The sequence below is a fragment of the Chrysoperla carnea genome, chromosome 1 (assembly GCF_905475395.1).
Source record: "Chrysoperla carnea chromosome 1, inChrCarn1.1, whole genome shotgun sequence".
NCBI classification, from domain to species: Eukaryota; Metazoa; Arthropoda; class Insecta; order Neuroptera; family Chrysopidae; genus Chrysoperla; species Chrysoperla carnea.
In genome coordinates, this window is record NC_058337.1 from 79,989,580 (window position 1) to 80,012,023 (window position 22,444).

The 22,444-nt window shown below is 30.1% G+C and overlaps 1 protein-coding gene across 1 annotated transcript in view; it reads right to left on the minus strand.

Annotated features, from left to right (window-relative positions):
• Positions 1-2,576: 2,576 nt before the first annotated feature.
• LOC123305704 (lysyl oxidase homolog 3A-like) overlaps positions 2,577-22,444 on the minus strand; it is a 37,089-nt gene continuing 17,221 nt past the window's right edge. Inside the window, exons 3-4 of the mRNA XM_044887496.1 lie at positions 3,055-3,844; positions 2,577-2,981 (exon numbers count right to left, since the gene is read on the minus strand). Of these exons, the coding sequence (XP_044743431.1) occupies positions 2,606-2,981; positions 3,055-3,844 (1,166 nt within the window). The 3' untranslated portion in view covers positions 2,577-2,605. The remainder of the gene's footprint in view (positions 2,982-3,054; positions 3,845-22,444) is intronic.

Genomic DNA, 22,444 nt, shown 5'->3' on the forward strand with positions numbered 1-22,444 from the left:
TGATCACAAAGTTTATAAATACCTTCTAGAACCTAATGCAAGAAAGCGCATCTCGATCGAATTTAATTTAGAAATTTTCGCGGTTTTGACGTTTTCTGTACAAAATTTCCACATCTATTATGAATTTTAATCAAATTGGAGAGTTGTCATTCGATTTTCTTTTCTTGTACAAAAAATCTAAAAATGTATTGCAAAAAGTATTAAATTTTTGTTTGAGTGTACATTTAGTTGAATTGGCTATTAGGTATTCTGTTTTTAATTCTATCTAAATCAATGCCAATTTGTGGATCATTTCTTATTCTACGCCATTTTTACAGTTGAATGGCTTAACAATAAGTACCTTTAGTCAAAATAGCATCATGTGCCACTGATCAATAATAATAGATACCTACTTAATGTTACAATTATTTTGCTCTTTTTTAATAGGTTTTTATGGCCCGTAGTAAAAGTGGGAAAAACAAGTTCTATTCACTCTGAATCAACAAAAAATTGAAGCACTTCGAAAGGAAAATGCTAATAAGAGAAACTTATACGATGCTATTCCTTTGAGTAGAGTGTAGCCATAATATGTTGAAATAGAGAATACAATAATGGAAGAGGGGAAGATTTCACAAGGATGTGACCCACGGTTTTTGTTTCATGTACTTCACTAATATGAACGAACTTTAGACAGCGGGCACTCAGTGAGAACTAAATGTTATAGTTTGGTTATAGACGTTATAAACAAACATCATTTCTATATGTAAAGATAAAGGTATTTGTTCATATTACACGAAGATCAAATCATTTATGATACACATTTGTGGAAAATTGTGGAAACTGAATATTTATAACATAGCATTTAATATAGCATGACACGAAATACAATTGATTGCTATTTTAAATTTTGACAACTTTTCGAATACGGTAAATTACGAAGATAAGTTAAAGTGAATTTAATCCTATGAACGGGTCATCGTTTGAATCTTTATATTATATACCGTGAACAATTCATTAAGGCGGCTGTATGGCGCTATCTTCAATTTTTTTTTTCCTTTGGTTTTTTGTCAATCGTGTTTTACAATTTTTTATTTTTTTTAATGTTAAAATTGATTTATTTCAACGGAGAAGTTTCTAAAATTATAAGCGATTATAATTAAAGAATACCTTCAAATAGAAGGGTCACCCCACATGGCAAAAAATATTGAACGTCCAAATTTTTTGTTTTAAGTGTCTTTCAAACAACGTTATTACCAATACAATATTATAGTATAAAAACATTATTATCAATAGAGCATAAAGTATTGAACAAAAGTGATTCAATTCAGAACATTATATCTAGCCTGTAATACTTTTGGTGATAACAAAATATCACATTTGATTATATATAATTCCTTCCCTAATCGATAACATTACTTGAATTAATTGAAAAATAAAAAATATTTAGTAAGGCACTAAGTATTCATAATAACACTTTTTTAATGACAGATTTTTTTTATTATTTGCCATTTTACACAAAAAGAAATTTCTCATGTTAATTTTATGTAAAGTTGAAGTATGGAAAATCTTTCAAGTTTCATGGTTGAAACATGTTAACCTAATGCTAATATTCTTTAAAAAAAACATCCCCTGATAAAATGCTAAAATTATTTGTGCTTATAAATATTATCGTACATAATAATAAATTCTATGCATTATCAAAATTTGATGAAGCCGTAAACTCTCCAACTTATCCAAAAATATGATTCGAAAGTTTATATACCAAAAGTTAATCTCGGAAATAATTTGTACGTATTACGTTATAATAGAAGTGAAACTTCTTTCCAAGTTGAGTTATTTTTTTAGGAGTAAAGGTTTCATCAATAGGCAACATCTATCTATATACAACGTGTTCTGTTATTAACTGCAGAGACCTAACTTAACCCAAAATAAGCTCATCAGGAGCAACAAAGAACTTTTTTCCGAATTTGAATCTGAGCCCTAATTTGGAAGCTACAGGTATGAAAAAAATTGATAAATTTGGTTATTCACTGACTATGATTCGATAACCAGTAGCCAATGATAATCGGAAGATATTAGTAAATTTTATTTAATAATATTCAACTAAGGTAGGGATTTTTGAAAATTATAACAGGATTTAATTGGATTATACTATTTTGCAAAAACATTAAATTATTGTACGTAAACAAACAAACTATGTGACACTGGGTGTGGTTTGTTTGCTTAGGTCCAATGATAAATTGTTAACTTATTATAAGTTTTAGGTACCCCTTCGAAAATATTGAAAAAAACGCAAAAAAAAATTTTGTTTTGGAATTTGATAAAACTCGGTGGATGGGGTTGTTTTGATCCAATTACATTAATTTTCTAAAAATGTTAGTTATTGCTTGGAAGCAAATAAATAATACCTACTTAGAAAGTTAATACAATGAAAATTTCCAAGAATTACGAGAAAATTTTTATACCATATGTGGTCGAGGGTCGAGGAATATAAAAATGGAAGAAGTTCATAAATGTAAATTAATTTTTTTTTGTTAAACGGTATACTTGCAAAAATTACCTATATTTAAAACACAAATTTTTATTTAATACTCAATTTTTTTTATTAATTAAAATAAATTACAGATTATGGACGAGTTGTCGAACAATTGTAAACACGACCACCAGTTTCACGATACTCAAATGTACAAATTGCAGCATTATTATCGTAACTTATTTCTGGAATTTTAAACTCTGGATTTATAGATACTTTAAATGTATAAAATCCTGGATCTAATTCTGATATATCTACCCACTGACAATCCACAGTAAATCTATAAATATCGGAACAATTTACAGAAACACCTTGATCTCCATAATTGGCACAAGCGTATTTTGGTTTGACACCTGGTAAACATTGATTATCCTCCAAGCAAAATGAAGCTTTATGTCCTTCGGCCACGCGTGTACCAGTTTTGTCGAAAATATCAAATGTTGCAAAAACTTCCATACTGTGATAGTGCCTGAAAAATGAAAGTTTCATTTACGACACTATTTCACATTTACGACAACCACCAGAATGTTTGTTTTACTTACATATGACACATATGCCATTCCCATAAATGTTTTGGAATAATAGGGCGAAATTCATCTGTACCAGCGTTAAAAGATCTTGCGGTAAATTTTAAAAGTCGGCGTGTTTCTAAATGCCAATTATCTTGTTCTTGTTGAATTTTATACGCTTGTGAAGCCAAACAATTTTCTTCCATGGCACATTGTAAGAAAAACATTTGCCTGTCTTCTAAATGAGCCGTTTTCATGATTTCAAAATGATCCAAAACTAAATCTGCCATTTTATCAACACAAACTACCGTGGCAACATTATGCCCATTTCCAGGACAGTATGGTGTTTGATCATAAACACATTCACTCAATGAATTCTCATTACCATTACATTTTACCCCAGAAATATGGCTCAAATTTGTATTACCGCCAAAGAAATCCGTTGGTATTCCCTCACTCGCATAACCTAAATTTAACTGTCGGCAAACAACCATTGCTTCAAAAATAGTCCAACCATCCCCACAAAGTACTTGCCAATGTTTTTTTCGCGGAAATTTTACTTCGACATGTCCTTCGGTACGCATTCGACCCCCAACCAAGCGTAATTTTATACCATGCGGTAATTTTTGTTTCGGTGTAATTTCTTGTAGAATTTTTTCCATTGAAGGATGTTCCTCTTCAGTGTTTTGTACTTCAGGTATACGACAAATAACACCTGCCGCCTCTTCAGGAGAACAATCATTATTACCCCATCCATCAAAACGACATTTTGCGAGTTCAGTTTCAGTACCATCACAATAAATATTGTCCATCCAAAATCGACCTATAAAAATGACAAATTTCGATTCAGTAAAAATCAGCTGTGTCAATTAACATTATCACGTATTTACGTATTTCAATTTGAACGAATTTTAAATACTAATTATAGACATCATCAGATTTATCAAATATTATAAGAAAGCAATTAATGTAGAGCTAGCTTTGCGAAACTTGAAACCAGTCATCAAAGAAAAGAGTACAGATGACATCTTTCGAAATTCTTGCAAAATCGTAATTTTCTTTAAATTATTACCACATTCTCTTCTTCTTTAAATTATTACCACATTCTATTTATTCTCTTTCTTCAACAGACGTATTCTTAAAGATCATTCAAAATTATAGAAATGATCTTTAAATCAAAGCATTTAAAGAAAGCATTTTAAAATAAATATAGCATATTTAATATCAGCTACTAACAATGTATGTATGTAACTATTGCAACTCAGTTTTGAAGCAGATATCTACAACTGCGGGGCTGAATTCCTTTGTTAAAAACATACAATTTCTAATTCATTAACTCATTGGCGCCAATTTCGAAAGGCTATTGCTCACAAGGAAATTATTAATACAAGTATTTATTTATTTATGTATTTATTTTCTTAATTTACATAGTATAATATATAATAAAATAATAGACTATAATAAAATAATCTGGTAAACAATATTACAAAACTATAATTTTATGAACTAGCCCAATCTAATTAGGGATCAACCACGAAATGAGAGCTAAAAGGCAGAATTACCGTATACAGTTTCATTTTAGTGTACTAAAGGACGTTTCAAAAGTCTTATAAAATCTCGTGTCTGCTTCTGAAAATCAGAAAACTTCCATTTTTTTTCAATCCCCGGTAAATAAGGGAGGAGTTGTTAGGTGGAAAAAGAAATTTTTTTAAGTATTCTCTTAATTCGACTCGAAGTATTCATTTATTTTCTGAGAATAGAACAGAAAAACGTAATTTTGGGAATTTTTTTTCTCGAGGAGTCATCTTCAATGGTGGCGCCAACCGCTCTCTATCTCGAAAACGGTTAAGCACATGAAAAAATATTTCGGAAAAAGTTTGTAGAAAATTTTGTGCTCTAAAATTTGAATAAGATGTTAAGTTCATTGGAGCAATAGAAACGGAGAAATCTCTAAAAACTGTTTTTTTTTTTACGTTTATGGTAGACTCCCTGTTTATGCTAAAGTGATTAGTCTATACCTGGAATGTTATGATTGGAATAAGCAATAATAATTATTAAAAAAATTTTCAACACCTGGCATTTCATTTTTCATCATTCTTAAGAAAAGGAAAATGGTTTTGTCAAGAAAATTATTTATATTTCAACGGCTATCAGTATCGTTTAGATATACTATTTCATTACTAATGTATTTTTCACAGCAAAATATCACACAACTTAACGCAAAACCTATAAAAAGTATTAATCCTGGAAATTGTAACGATTCCATTGCCAACGGTTTCACTACATCGCGATAAATAATTTTTGATTGTATTGTTAAATAATCAGTTAACCATTTCGAAGGTAGTCCAGACGCATGAACATAATGCAGTTTCTCAGAAACATTCTTCCACAACGGATGGCCTTTTTGAACATAGTAAGTTGAATGGTATGTTATTAAAGTTAGTCCTGGTACCGTATATATTCGTTGCCGAAATGTTTTTGGATCTTGTGTCTCTTTATGCTTATCGACAACCGTTAAATAATTTAATACCATTGCTTTGTTTTTATGAGTTAAAATTCGTGTGAAATCCTCGATTATAGTATTGTTACTTATTTCAATCTTCTTAAAATTAAGATTTTGAACAAAATGTTTAAACCCACCCTGTATATATACAGTTAAATCAGAATCATTTATATCTCTATATGAGCCAATTCGTTTTCCGTAAACGGGAGTAGTTAGAAAACTACTAAGTTTGCCCTGATAGATAACGGATATAATTAGTCCATAGAATACCCAAGCAATGAAAGCCACTCGAAGAGACCATATTCTTGGCAGTCTTGCAGAATTAAAACCTAAAATAAATTAATTCGAAAAATATTCATAAAATGGGATTTAAAACGAAAATAATTACTTCTTATATGCAGAGAATTTAAATTTTAAAAGTAATACGAAGCTACAATGGCGAGGTAGTGCTTAAACGGCGACCGATTGTAGAGATTGTAAATTCATCTTCCAAAAAAGCCCCAAAAACCACCATATTGACTCAACACAATCAATGGTTTTGTTAATAGGGGCTGGCCTACCGCATATTGGATGTAGAAGAAATCAGCGGTTACTCGCTATCCCAATACTATTTACTATGCTGTGTTTTTATACCATGTATATATGAAATACCAAGGTATACTAAGTTTAGTGCCAATTTTGTAACGCTTAAAAATGTTGATGCTACGAACAATATTTTGATAAAAGTGTTATAAATCACCTAATTAGTCCGCCGTCTGTCTGAAAAGAGATATCAAACTTATATTTTTACAGCGTGCTTAGTGAGTTTGAGTTTGTAAATGAGCAACATAGATCACTTGGGTCTTGGGTCCGTCTTGGGTCCGTAGGAGTAGACATCGTATGCCGTTAGAAGAGATAAAACAAAATTTTAACTGAAAAACATGTTCCTAATAAAAATAAACAACTTTTGTCTGAAACATTTTTTCGTAAACATCACTGTTTCACGGCTAAATTATGTTAGAAACATTATATAGTATGTATTCAGATTTTGTTCATATTTTCAATTTATACGTTACATATTGTATATGTGTTTGTTTGTTATAGCATATACTATGTTCACTGAGGAAGTGAGACGAAAGATGCTCTTGTAACTTTGTGTGTAAGAGTGAATGTCTTTCTTTACTTATATAACACACATTTAAACATTCTGTCGGGTAATTAACTTTACCCTGAATCGTCTTGGACTATGCACAGGCATTATTGTGCTCAAAGTAGCAATTTATTTTGAAACGAGGTTTAACTTACCAATATTTAACGCAAACATATCGAAAAAACATTGAATTTTGCGTTTTCGATAAAAGTTTCGTTCAAAACCACACATAGCTAAAACGATAAAAATTATCGTTATAAAAATCAAAGCTAGATTATTAAAAATCCACAATTCTATGGTAAACGCTTTCAAATATGAAATCCATTTAGGAACTTCTTCCACCATTGGAAATATCCAAACTAATTTATCACTTATAGTGTATGTCGTAAAATCCACGTAGTCTTTATGGGGAGTCAAAAAAGTGGATGGTCCAACTGCAGCAAATTTTTTTAAGCCTTTCAAATCTTGTAGCAATGTTTTGATAGACTCATGCTGAGTTAATTCAATTATATATCTAATGTTCGATTCAAGCAACGAGAATTTTATCTGCATTGACTGAAAAATTGTTTGAATCATATTATTTGCTAATCCTTTTAGAATACGGTGCTATGTCATAGTTTAATAAATCGATAGGACATTTTGTAAATTCATTTAAAAAATCGGGAATTTCTATGCATGTTTTCAACTTGCTTAAAACTAGTGTCGAATTACACATCGAATATGAAGTATAAATATTTTTGTCATAAATCAATAAAATATTAATTATTAATAATTCCCAACATTTCTGTATTAACTCCCGCACATATTTTTCTGTATTATTTAAAAGAACAAATATAAATAATGCCCTTGGATTCCAGGAACATGCTTGAGATGAATGTTGTAATAAAATTTCATTTAATTTTTCCACCGTATAACCAATGAAAATGTATTGTTCAATTTTTGGACAATGTTCGTATTTATTTGCACTTTTGTTATAAATAAATTGCTCAACATAATTTTTATAGATTTTGGAATAAAAGTTTATGTTAGTTTTATCCATAATATAGACAATTTTTGGTTTGAGTTTATTGGTAATTTGTAAAGTACAATTAATTTCAAAATGAAATTTTGTTAAATTTGTTTCATTTAGCTTACAATTATAGTAATTTATTAAAATAAAAATAATTAAAATTACTTTTAAATAAAATTTAATATTTATCGTTGTGTTCATGGCTTTTTGAATAATGAATCGAGCGATATGAGTTAGGAATTTAAGCATTCGGATTATACAGATAATAAATAAATTTGCATGTTTTTGTTTTATTTATTTATGCAAAAGTAAATACTCTGGCATGTTTTTTTTTTTCAAGGCATCAAAACCGTTAAAATAACTCTAGTTATACTCTGTATACAATATGAAATATATCAAGGTATACTCATTGAGTTTAGTACCAACTTAGTAACGTTTAAAAATATTGATGCTATCAACAAAATTTTTGTATAGGGGTCCATAAATAAAATCACTTAAACAGTTCATTTCCGGTTGTCTGTCTGTCTGTCGGTCCATCTGCCCGTCGTCAACACAAAAACTCAAAAATAAAAACAGATATTAAGCTCAAATTTTTATAGAGTGCTCGAGGCGTAAAAAATGAGGTTGAGTTCGTAAATGAGCACCATAGGTATATTGGATCTTGGGTCCGCATGATCCATCTTGTAAACCGTTAGAGATAGAACAAAAGCTTAAATGTAAAAATCTTTCTAATAACAAAAAGCACGTTTTGTTCGAAACGCATTTTTTCGTAAGCATCACTGTTTACCCGTGACGGCGCAAAGTAGGTTAGACATTATATATAGTATGTATTATATGGGAATATCAGTTATGTGTATGGGACACCACGTTGTGTTATGTATACCTACACGACTTTTGCTATTTAAGAGTGACTGTCATTCTTTACTTACATGACGTCTAAAAACAAACGATTGGGTAATCGCGCTGTCTATACATGGTATTTCAACAATTAGCTCAGTCAATTGTTTGTTTTCACTTGTTTTCCTTTTAAAATAAGAGACGCAATTCTAGACAACTACCAAATAATAATTACTATAAAACTATAAAGTTTGATTTTCTCATGATTAAAAACAAAATGAGTGCAATAACTCGATTACAAGAAGTGATGAAAAGTACGAAATCTGACATGCAGTGTGCAAAAGTTCCGAAAATTTTGATAAAAGTAGAATTTGTGGTGTATAATTCAACGGTTTTCCGTATCGGTTAGATATACTACTTTATCACTGATATATTTTTCACAACAAAATATTATGCAACTTAACACAACGCCTAAAAAAAGTAATAAAGCTGGAACTTCCACCGAATCCATTGACAACGGTTTCATTGTCTCTTGGTAAATAATTTGTTTTGATTCTACTGCTAAATAATCGTTTAACCATTTCGAAGTTAGTCCGGACGCATGGACATAATATAGTCTCTCAGAAACATTTTTCCACAACGGGTGTCCTTTTTGAACATAAAAATTGCTCAAATACGATAGCAAATTTAAATCTGGTACTGTATACACAAGGTATCGGACGGTTTTTGGATCAAGTGTCACATTTTTCAACTCAACAATAGCGTAATAATTCATTATCATTGTTATGTTTCTATTAATTGCAACTCTTGCCAAATCTTCTGGAACAGAATTCTTACTTATTTCAAATTTCTTAAATTTGATGTTTTGAATGAAACGGTAGAAAAGACTCTGTATAGATACCGTTAAACCTGATTCATTGATGTCTTTATATGAAGCAATTCGTTTCTCATAGACAGGAGTAGTAAGAAAACTACCAAGTTTTCCTTGATAAGCCACAGTTATAATCAGTCCATAGTAAACCCAAACAATGAAAACTAAGCGTAGTGACCATAACTTGGGTTCTCTATTACAACCTAAGCCTAAAATAAATTAACATAGTTAATATTTATTACTTGTAACACATAGTTTTTGGAGAGTACATTAAGAATTGCCACCTGGCCACCTGGCCAAATTTTTTGTCCTTATTTAGCTCTGAATTAACCAAGCCCATTTTTGGATATTGCTGAAAATAGTCCAAAAGTTTGGTATCAGCTAAAGAATTCCTAATCTACGACCCAAAAAAAAAAAATAATTATCAGTTTCATCGGGTAAAACATGACGTTTACACATAAAAGTTTATTGCAATTCCTATAAGCATGTGGCAAATTTCCTACTAGTCGTAGAAACGAAGCAGTGTTCAAAATGAAGTTCAAAAAAAATTAAACAGTAAGTCGGATTTGATTGCGGTTTTCGGCATTCCATTCCTTCAGAAAATTTTGTGAAGTTAATTGATTTATAAGAAATTAAAAATATGCACTTATGCATTTTTAAACCCCGAACTAAAAAAAATGGGTGTTATAAGTTTGACCGCTGTGTGTTTGTCTGTCTGTCGTAGCGCCTAAACGAATTTTTTGGTTTTGTTTGAAAGGTAATTTAATGGAGATTGTTCTTAGCTATGTGTCAAGTGCGAATTTCCGGTTCTGGGTTCCGTACCCGAAAAAATTGGCGATGATCTTCCAAATCGGCTCAGTTTCGCAAAGGCTTTACGGTAAAAGGCAATTTAATGGTTCTTAGATATGTTTCAAATACGAGTTTAGGGTTCGAATCCGAAAATTTTTTGGGTGTTTTTTAAATTTTTTTTTACTCTTATTATTATTAAATTAACTTTAAATATACTAAATTCAAAATTCGGTTAATAGTGATGAAAATGATTCCAAACTTGTTTCTTGAGGGAATGTCACCAACTGCGTGAAAATCGGTTTATTCATTCTAAAGTTATCGCGATTTGAAAATTTAAAAAATAGTGTTTTATCAAACGTCTATGAAATTTTTGAGCCAGAAGCTCAAAAGCATCGAACATCTTCATTTTTGAGCTCAGAGAACTACCGATCGATTTCAAAAACTAATCAGCTCTCAACGTGTAAAAACTACATCGATCGCCACCAAGTCGGTCGTAATCAGTTTGTTTGTTCGTATTATATCGTTGTCGAAAAAAAGCGATAAAAATGATTTTTATGATCTATTAATAAAATGTGAAAATATAAATATACTAGTTACACTTAATTATTGTATATTATTTTTTTTGTAATATAATTTAATAAAACAGTAATCTATCACATTTCTACACAAGTTTTATTATCTTATTCCCTCTATTTCCATTACTCCGTTCAAAAATTTTAGTATGATTGTAAAAATTCAATCAGATTTTCTAAGATCACATCTAATTACAATAAAATGCGAGTGGATATAACATCAGAATAGATAAAAATTTTTACACATTATGAGTCAATACTTAGCGGAAAGTTACAGGGATGACCTGCAGGGTCAACCGTTTTCCAAATTTTTTTTTACATTAAGTTATAACTATGATTGTAAGTGAAAAAACGGCGTTTATTCTACTATTATCCATGGATTAGATTGCAATCTAATATGACTTTGAGCTGAATTTCCCGAAATATAACTTACCAATGTTTAACCCAAACATATCCAAAAAAGTTTTCATCTTATTATTTCGATAAAATTCTCGCTCATAACCACCGATAGCCAACACAATAAAAATAATCGTTATAAAAACCAAAATCAAATTATTACTAGTCCATAGTCCTATCGTAAACGCTTTCAAATATGGAACCCATTTAGGTACTTCATGTTCTATCGGAAATATCCAAACAATTTGATCAGGTATACTATAGGGAGTATAATCCACAAGATCATTGTGATGAATATAATACATAAATGGTCCAATTGCAGCAAATTTTTGCAAACCTTTCATATCTTTCAGCAAGGTTTTTATCGAAGTATCTCGTATTAAATCAAACACATATTCATAATACTTCGCTTCTTGCAAAACAAATTTTATCTGCATGGACTGAAGAATCATTTCCATTATATTATAAGCAATTCCAATTATTTTGTTATGGGAAATCCGGATAGCATATGGGCCTGTATTGTAATTGAACAAAACTAGAGGACACTTTGTAAATTCTTTTAAATAATCTGGAATTTCTGTACATGTTTCCAATCTGGTTAAAACTTGAGTCGAATTACACGTCGAAAATGATGTATAAATTTTTTGATCATAAATCAATAAAATATTTATTATTAATAATTCCCAACATTTCTGTATCAGATTCCATATATTTTTTTCTGGATTATCTAAAAATACAAACACAAACACTGCCCTAGGATTCCATGAACATACTTGAGACGAATGGCGTAGTAAAATTTCATTTAATTGATCCACAGAATAGCCAATAAAAATATATTGTTCAATTTTTGGGCAATGTTCGAATTTAGTAGAATTTTCCACGTAAATAAATTGCATTGCATAATTTTCATAGATTTTCGAATAAAGATCGTTTACTTTATATTTATCTTTCGTAAAGATAATTTTTGGCTTAACTTTATTAGTGATTTGCAAAGTACAAGTAATTTCAAAATGTAATTTTGTTAAATTTGTTTCATTCAGCTTACAATTACAATTATTTATTAAAATTAAAATAATTAAAATTATTTTTATGTAAAATTTAATACTTTTCGTTGTCTCCATGTCTTTTTTATTAATGAATCGAACGTTAGATATATGACTTTCGAACTTGAATTATATAAATAAAAATTAATAAATTTGCATGTTTTTTTTTATTTATTTGCTAATACAGAATAAATACTGTCGCATGTATAAAATGACTACGTAAATACTAAAAATAACACACAAAAGATTAAACAAAATAGAAAATAGTTCACGCAGTACCTATCACGTACAAGTTTAATATGACTTTGTATTAGGTAAACTTCTTTAATTTGAAATTGAGGAGGTCTTTAGAGTTTATGAAAAAATGTTTTGTATAAAAGTTGTTGTTCGTCTTTTCAAAAGAATCATTTATTATATTTGAATTTTTCTTCTGTACATTAAATACGACAGACACACGAAAACCAACTAATTAGTTGATTCTTTCCTTTCAATTCTACGTATTTCGAAACGAAAATCCCAAATTTTGAACGGAATGTCAAAACTTTCTTAATTCGATTTCTTCCATGCTACCTTGTTTTTTACTAACTTCAGACAATAAAGGAGAAAGTTATCAATTCGACTGTATTTTTTTTTATGTGTGTTACCTCAGAACTTTCGACTGGGTGAACCGTTTTTGATGATTCTTTATCTATTTGAAAGCTGGTGCTTTCCGTCCCATTTCATTTTGATTCAGTTATGACAACGGCATCCATGATAAAAACCATATAAGTCTTAAATTTGCATTAAGTATGCACGACAAGAGGAGAATGAAGAACTCAATATAACGCCAACCGATTTCGATAATTCTTTTTTTTAGTGACAAATTAGTTAGTGTACTTCAGGTTCACTAAAAATCACAAAACAAAAATAAAAATTTAACAAAAAAAAACTGACTTCAAAAGAAAAACTTTTCCAAAACAAATTAATATGCACTAAAAAGTAAAAAAATAACGATAGGTAATATAATGTAGTTAAAATTATTGTTGTTTTTGGAGTCGGTGTCAGCCAAGCTAGTGTTACAGACTGTTCCGTCAGAGTTGTTTCCTTGGCTGACACCGACTCCAAAATAACAATAATTTTAACTACATTATATTATCTTTTTTTTTTTTTTTAATTTTTAGTGTATATTAATTTGTTTCGGGAAAGTTTTTCTTTTTAATTCGGTTTTCTATTTGTTAAAAGTCTTTTTTATTCAAAACTGTAAATAAATGCTATAATACAACTGAGTAATTTAAAAAGATAAATACTTCTTTCTAAAAAGATATTGAAATAGGTACTAAAAAAATAAAAAAAATTTTGTTTTAATTTTCATATCAAAAACCTATAAGATTTAAAAACAATATATTTATAACATAAAAAGTGAGTGAGTACAAGTAGGTATTGAAACAAATTTTCAATTGAAAACATTAATATCAACAGAGGGAATAATTGATATAAACAGAGATACGATAGATTCTAGAAGGTATTTCAATTTTGTTTCATAATTAAATAAAGTTCGAAAACTAAAACCCCTATAATTACATAATCGCACTCTTAAAAGTATGAAAACAAGAAAAATATTTTATCATCTGAAATTGTTATGAGAAGTAAAATCGTCATTGTAGTCGGGGGACCTCTAAGATTGAACAGTTTTCCACAGGACGGAAAGAGGTCCTCCGTCTGTAATGACGATTTTACTTCTCATAACAATTTCAGATGAAAATATTTTCTTGTTTTCATACTTTTAAGAGCGCGATTATGTATTTATCGGGGTTTTAGTTTTCCAACTTTTTTTAATTTAAACCATTTTGGGGTTATAATTTCGTGAAAAAGTACATCAACATATATATATTTGAATAGTGCTATCATAGCTTTTTATCCTCTAGAAGGAGCCATATTCAATTTAATATGATACCACACAGCCTATAATCAGCGATCGATCAAGACGCTTCTTACGATACCTCATTTGCCAAATTATGATAAGTAGTTAAGAAGTTAGGTCCGAAAAGATGAACATACATACATATGGATCAAACACATAGCCCTCGCCATTGTAAGTCGCGGTAAAAAATAAAGGCACCTACTACTTTTTCAAAGAAACTAAAATACCGAATTATATATAACTTAGAAAATATTCATCAACATGTATTCATCCAGAAAATGTACAACAACAAACAATATACCGGATGCTTCGAAGATTCGTACACCCCAAACCAAATTATGTCGTGGCATGTAAAACTTATAATCCCTAATTAGTACATCGGCCATGTGAATAGATTAGACATATCTCCAGATTTCGACTTTGACCAGAAAATCTTTTCTGGGAAACAGCTTTTCCGAAAAGAGAAATCAACAAGAGTTTTTAATTTTTCCATGGATCAATTTTCTAACAAAAGTATTTCTCTGTTTCTTCAACTTCGAAAACGGGTCTCTATGTGTCATTTTCGGTTGAAACTGGCAGTTAAAAACATTTTCTCATACAAGATTTACATTCAAATATGTCCCAGATCTCATGTTCTTTGTCTCACGAGACATTGCCTAAGGTGATAAGCATACGATCTGAGGCTTCATTATTTTCCCGTCATAAATGTACCATTTTTTATGCTCCTACTTGGAGGAAGTAGGAGCATGAAGTTTGTTACCTTCGTTTCCTGGAGCGGGACTAGAGTAAATCACTTTCGTCCTGGACATAGGAAAATATTTTTTTCATAATAGAAAGAGGATATTCTTTTATTTTAAAATCCTTTTATAGCAAATTGGTCATATCAATAGGTGACTGATGATTACCGTTTTCCTAATTAGAATTAGATAGAAGAATTAGTTACCAAATTGATCCTTATAATAAAACTAAGCACAATTGTTAAAGCATTTTTTTCGAAAAATGAATACCTTTGACATAAATCAATCGTCCAAAAATTTTTTGAGAGTAAGTTTTAACATCTAATCAAACTCATTTCTCACTCGCTCTTTCTCACGAGATATTCGATTTTTTTTTAAATAACAGTTTTCAGTTATTTTGTAACAAATTAGTTTCAAATTATAAACATCCATCTATCTCAAAGCAGTTAGGAGAATGACTTTGAAAATTCATTTCTGGTTAGAAACGGAAACTGAACAATGAGACACTTTGAATGATAGGGGGATGGATGTGTGTGTAATCATATATACCCGGCATACATACGATGATCCATCCAACCAGCAATTTTAAGCTCACGTTTGACTTTTACATTATGTAGCAGAAGAATATGTGAGTGTATACTTATACTTTTTTATTCTTTCAAATATAAGGTAAATTGTTATATCTTGGAGATACCGTTCAATCAATAGTAGTGCAGTCATATTAGGGTTTCCCCTGGAAATAAGAGATACTAAACTGCAAACTCGTATAAACCTTTAACTTGGCTTTTTAAAAATTGTCTTAAAAGTTTCATAAAATATCATGCCTGCACCATTATTTAAGTTAAAAGGTCACAAAATTAAGTTTTTCGCGATTATGTAGGTTTGTATAGATCCAATGATGTAAACATTTATTATAAAAATTGTAGAGCTTGAAATTTGCAACAAATTTTGTTAAAAAAATTGTCCCGAATCTTTGTGTCCAGAGTCTTTGTTATAGTCACAATCTAATGACACATTATTGAAACAACCTTATCGATTACACTGACCACAAGCGAAAGTGCATTAGAACTCCGATTTTAGACAACCATAGCGTACACCACATTCTTACAATTTAAAATGTTGTATTTAGTCATTTTTCAGGAACTGGAGGTAATACTTTTGTTATTGACATCCAACCCCATTCCTTTATACAAAGTATTATTCACTGTTATTCACGGTTGGTCTTGCATTACAGTGGGTGAGATCTCTGCTGTCTTGGTGGTTGTTTTATAATAGAGTGAAAAAAATACAGTCTTACTCATTCTGAGTCAAGAAAAAGCATTGTTGAAGCTGTTCTCTTTGCCAACAAGAGAAACTTCTGACGTTTCAATGTCAATCACATACCACATGCTGTTACCTAGAGTGAACTATAAAGATTACAAGCTAAAGCAACAATTGTTTGCCCAATCGGTAGAGGTAAGTACATCAGTAGGGTGGAATCCATGGTAGGGTGATCTATGGTACATTGCAATCATATTAATACTATATTTATATTTTATTAGTACTTGATCCAGGGCAATGAATAAATACAGTTTTTATCGATTGAGATTAAATATTTAAATTGTTTCGAAAATGCATAGCGTGGGTAGACTATTTGAATTTTTATATTTTGATTCAAGGCACGATAGTTTCCCAAACTGTGCGCTTGGTTGTGCTTATTGCACGTACAAAAGTGATAATGATACTTTGATAAGTATTCCCGTAGGATGTATAAGTACTATAAATATGAGTGGTGTTGATATTATAGTGATGTGTGTTGTAAAAAATAAAGGCATTAGTATTAGTGACCTTGTTGTCAGCGTAGATATATTATGAATGTACAACAATATTTTATGCATAACAAAAATATACGGGGTGGTTCAATAAATATGTAAAGGGTTGCATAAGTAGATATACAGTTGTTATAAAAAAGTAAAAGAAATTTTGAAGGCATAGCCCGGATAAATTTTGATTTTGAGTCTTGAAGTGAGACGCCTGTATATATATATATATATATATAGGGTGTTCTATAATTGACTGTAGTACTATTATGCATAACAAAAATACACTTTCTGATTAATCATATAAAAACGACTGACAAAGCTCTTTACCAAATTTCGATCTGAGGCCTAATTTCCGATATATTATTATTGGAAAAAATGTATGTTCACCGCTAGGGGCCTTAAAGATAACGATTGCAACATAAACTTTTATATACTGTAGAGGTTAAGTATCATAGTCAAGTATATCAGCCTGCATTAAATTACCAAGGAAAAAATTTTTTTGTGCAAAATTAAAAACTGGCTGTTAAAAAAAACATTCGGTATACAAAATCTTTCAAATACTAGGCAGATCATTGTAATATTTAATACAATATAATGCGTAATTCAATTTTGGTACAAAAGTGTGTTCTTATTAAATTTTTTATAATCAAAAAGTCTTGAAAAATGGAGGAATAATGTATTCATTGTTGTAATATATTCTAATACGAGTTTTTGATTTCCATTCATTTTTTGTTCATAATTTATTTTAGCATTTGTATTCATTATCCTATAAAATAAATTACCCTATTACATATTGTTCATTTTTTAAAGAAATAATCATTTTGAAAATATTGTATAATTTTTCTAATGATACTACTACAAAATATTCATAATTAGACAATGTTACCTCATTTGTATACATTTGCTTTTTTATGTGTTTACCTATTCGCTGAAACGGATCAAGCATAAAGTGAAGTAGGTAAAAGTCGTAGGCCCTTCACATTCAAGATCTGTGACAATAATAATCACATTTTCATGTACAATGTAAGAATAATATTATTTTTAATTTCATCAAGAGTATCAGCAATAACTGTAGAAATAAATTACTTTTCTGCCAGAAATGAAAATGAATCTGGTGCGACCCTCGAGGTCAAAACATGAGGCTTATCTTATCAATCTACGCACTTCAAATTTATTTATCTGTAAGAACATTGATTATCTTGACCCTGATATAGCTTCGTAGTTTTGATTCCCTCAAAACTTTTAAATAATACAACGTATACAATCAAATCTCTCCAAAGTTCAGCTACAGTGGCATCACCCATATCACTTAAGATTTCAATTAAATTCGCAACAACCAGTAAATACACAAACAATTTTATACACGGAGATAGAATTCTTCAAATATTTATATTTGAAGAGAATTATTGTAAATTAATGATAGTAAAGTGCATTCGTTAAGAACTATTTTCGGTACAAATTATTCTAGATTTCTACTTGAATGCTCAATTAGCTATTTGTAATTGCACAATGAGAGAAGTAACAAAGGGAATGGTAGATTTAACTTTTTGGTTTTTAAATATTGGTCGCGTAAATTACGAAAAAACACATATCAGTTTAAAAAAATTAATTTCGAGAAAATCGCTTTTAAGGGTTTTGCACCACTTTTTATAGAATCATACGTGGATGCCCTTGTACGTATACGGACGGCTATAACTTTGTTCCTACTTTGAATTTCTTCATAAAATTTTAGCAGAGTATTTTTACGATACCAAGATCTTTCGCTTAGTAGATGGTATTGTTGTAAAAATAAACGTATAATAAAAAACTTTCTCCGTGTATCAGAATAGCATACGAATATTGGAAATGTCAAACAACAATTTCCCATCTTTCATTGTATGTAAAAAGATAATAACGAGGATCATAATACACTAACTAAAACGGAATTGAGTACAAATCCTTACTTAAAATTATTAATGAGAAAATGACTCTGCCTGTCTGTCTGTTATCACCAATCACACCTAAACTACTGAATGACATTTAGTACCTGCAGAGATAGTCTAGAGCCTGAGAAATGACATAAACTACTTTTTAATGCGAAAAAAGGGCTGTATATAAGGGGTTATAAAAGGTAATGCAATTTTGTATTAAAATTACGTCATTTTTAAAGCTAGAAACTTGAAACTTTTTAGACTTTTGATTAGATGTTTATAAATACAACATTCAAAGTTTGTGAAAAGTTTACTCTAATCGGGGTAAAAATAGGGGACAAATGTTTCTATGTGATGGCGTAGGTAAAAAAACTTACGGCCCAGAAAATAAAAACATAGAGGAAATACAGAAAACTACGGCGTCATTACAAAATGTGAAAGCAACAGAGGATATGAACTAGGCCACAGCCTTCAAGATATAGGTGTAGGCACTAGGTATTCACCGATTTGAAAAATTCTATTTCTTTCTATCCTCATTATTGCTTCATTATCAGAAAGTAACAGTAAGTTTTCAAAAAACTTAGGTTTCCGCATCTTAATTACAAAATCGACGAAATTGCGAGCAAAATAAGGCAAAGTGAAGGTTTATAACACAATAATCTTTGTATGTATTTAAAATTGAAGTTGCCCAGCGAATCGGATAGTTCACAGCTAGTATTATATAACTACTATACAGACCCAGACTGCCATCAAGTTCAGAGTAGCGAGTACTTGCTTGTTGAATGCTTGCCGTTGAATGCTTGCCGTTGCGTTCTTAGTATTTAATTTTAAATTTCATTTCAAATAATTTCCGTCTTTCCTTAATTAAATTGTTTTAGTAATTATTTTATTTACAATTTTGTTTTTGTTGTTAATATTATGTATCTATGTTTATTTATTTTCCCTTTAAATGTTTTGTACTCTATTTTACAAGTTGTTGTTGTGTAAATAAGCTTGAGGGAGGGTACTCTTCATGAGGTATGGTGGTGTAAAAAAGGATATAGGAAATGAGTATGGTACCTTGGATCCCATTTTCCATTCATATGTTTTTTAACATTTTAACTACCAGGTGTATTAGAAACAAAAAATGCACGGATTACATATAGAATTATATGTAATTCGTGCATTTTTTTGTGACACTGAGATACGTACCATCGAATAACAAAAATTCACTTAATACTCCCCTCAAATTATTTTTTTGCACCAAACTTTTCTCGGATCTTACAATTATGTATAAGTACACAGTACACAAATATCATAGACCGTGGGCGTGGGACAGAATGGGTGCTTTGTTAAATGATATAATACATACTTCAAACTTCGTAAGTGGCTTCCTTTTGGGGAGTCTACAAAACTTCTCTGACTTTTTTCGAAAGTGCTACGTTTTCCAATGAACATGATCACTTGATAGGTGGTAGGAAATATATCGGACACTATGACCACTTACTTGATAACATTAATAATTATTAAACAATAAAATATTTTCACTTTTACTGAATCGCTTAATAATTATTAATGTTATCAAGTGCTCATAGTGTCGGACATATTCCATTCGGGGTTTTTCAGACCGATAGCTTAAATATTCTGTTATCAAGCTCATTTGAAAACACATCACTATCGAAAAAAGTCGTAGAGAGCAGTTTTTGAAGTTTTGAAAAAGCAGCTAGTTTGTCTTTAGTGGATAATACTTTGTTTGTTCATTGTCATATCTTGCGGAATTTCAATGGTTTTTAGTGATTTTTCATTAGCTATGCCATGTTTTATTAGATCAAAGAGATAAAAATTGGGAAAGGGTTATACTTTTTGCATGTGTTTTCATTATTGATGCTGCAAAATATGATAGAAACGAGACCATGATGATCATACGTCAACAAGAGACGGAGTGATAAGGCGAATCTTGAGTTTCGATAATTATTTGATATAGGCCGACATTCCAGAGATAGATTATGATTACTGAGATGTAGGCGATAGACTCTCCTAGGTTATCATAGTGTATCATGGATCACACCCAAAATGCACCTAGAATCACTTATTGTACTTGAACGACACTTTCTTCAACATGTAAGCTTTACAGTTTACGATCGAGAGTAGCAAAGTAGAACGGATATAAATGAAACATTGAAAGCCCTTATTATTCTCTTATAGTAATCCTCTTCTCCGAGCGTACAGTAATAGCTTCAACTGACATTTCGATTAAATCTGAATGAATACGACTTACTTTCTATTGCTTTACTAAGAGTCTTTTCAAACTCTACCACATTAACATTTTATGTTATGTTTGTAAAAAATGTTCAACAACAGTTATGATTTAGATTAAATGTCGTAGAAAGCAATCAATATGTATATTTTATGTAACTGAAGAATGATCCATGATCCAAGATGCACCACCTTACCCTACACATAATATATCTTCCCAGACAGATACAATGATGAGCATAGCATCCTACATTTATTGTGTTTTTAATAAGTATTATTATTTATTCATTAATTTATTTTATTATTTATTTAATTATTCGTCGACGTTGTCGTTGCGTTATTTGAGAAACTTTATTTATAGAAATCATTTTACACTGTATTCTTCTCAATATAAATAAATAATAATAGTAGCGAAGAAATAGAAATGCATCATTTTACATAATTAGTTGTATGGTAAATAAAATGTTCATTCGTTAATAGAATGTCTTTTTATAATAAGATCCAGAATTGCAAAATTTTTATCGTACTTTATGCTTCTTGCACGTTTACATGAAATTCCAAATCACAAAGGGTAGACGTTTACGAGCTAGTTTGATTGTTTCCAAAACTTCTAGTATCTTCAAAATAATGCTGGCCACATTATTATAAACAGAACTCACGTATAGAAATGAAAGGATAAAAATTTACTAAAACAATTCTGAATTCTTTTTGTAAACTTCATTTCGACCTTTTTGAGCTAATCATTTTTGTGCCATAAAACTCTAATCTACCCTTGGAAATTTCCTGGATATAATTATTCAATAAAACGTAATATCAAATTGGAGAAAGTGTAATTCGGACAAAAAATTTTATAGAAGCCTTTATCACCTGTATAATAAACCTTCTAGTATAGAAATTTATTGTAATCGGTCCAATTTTTGAAATTTTCAATATATCTGTACTGTGTTTCATGGTTAAGAGGCTTTAACATCAATTTGGAGAAGAAGTGTATTAACGTAAAATGATCCCAAAATAAATTCAAAACATTCGGTCGAGTCGGAGTTTTTTTTAAATTTCTTTTGTGATCGATATCGCGCGACCAAAAAATGATATCGACCGAATAGGATCCAAAAAGAGTTTCATAACATTCGGTCGAGTCGTTTCGAGTCGGTCGAGTTTTTTTTGTCATAACCCAAGGGTTGCAACAGACCGTACCCACGCCTTTTCTCGACCTCGTTATGAGTTTGTATATACCGCCTACCTTATCAATATATTATAATGCATAAAGTATATAGTATGGTAAATTTTTTAGATAACTGGTTCTTGGTGCATTTCTTTAAGGTATGATTGGTTTAGGGTATGAGACTTTTCAGATATGCTTACTACATACCATAAATATATTATTTAATTTCAAGGACCAACACTTTGAAAGATAAATGGCGGCCTATTAGAATGTGGCTTTTGGTTATTGGTCTATCGATAGTGCCTTATTTCATTCGGAACTCTTTTGATAATATTAATGAGAAAACTTGCTTACGAGAAAATTTATCTATGAAACTATAAAAAGTAGAAGAGCTTGATAATTTTAAGAGATCAAGTCAAAAAATTTTGGAAAACGTAAAAAGTTTTAATTCGTTGAAGAAGAGTTTTCTTGAGTATCAGTTTTATAAAAGTTCAAATCTAGCTTATTTATTAAGTAACAAAAATAATA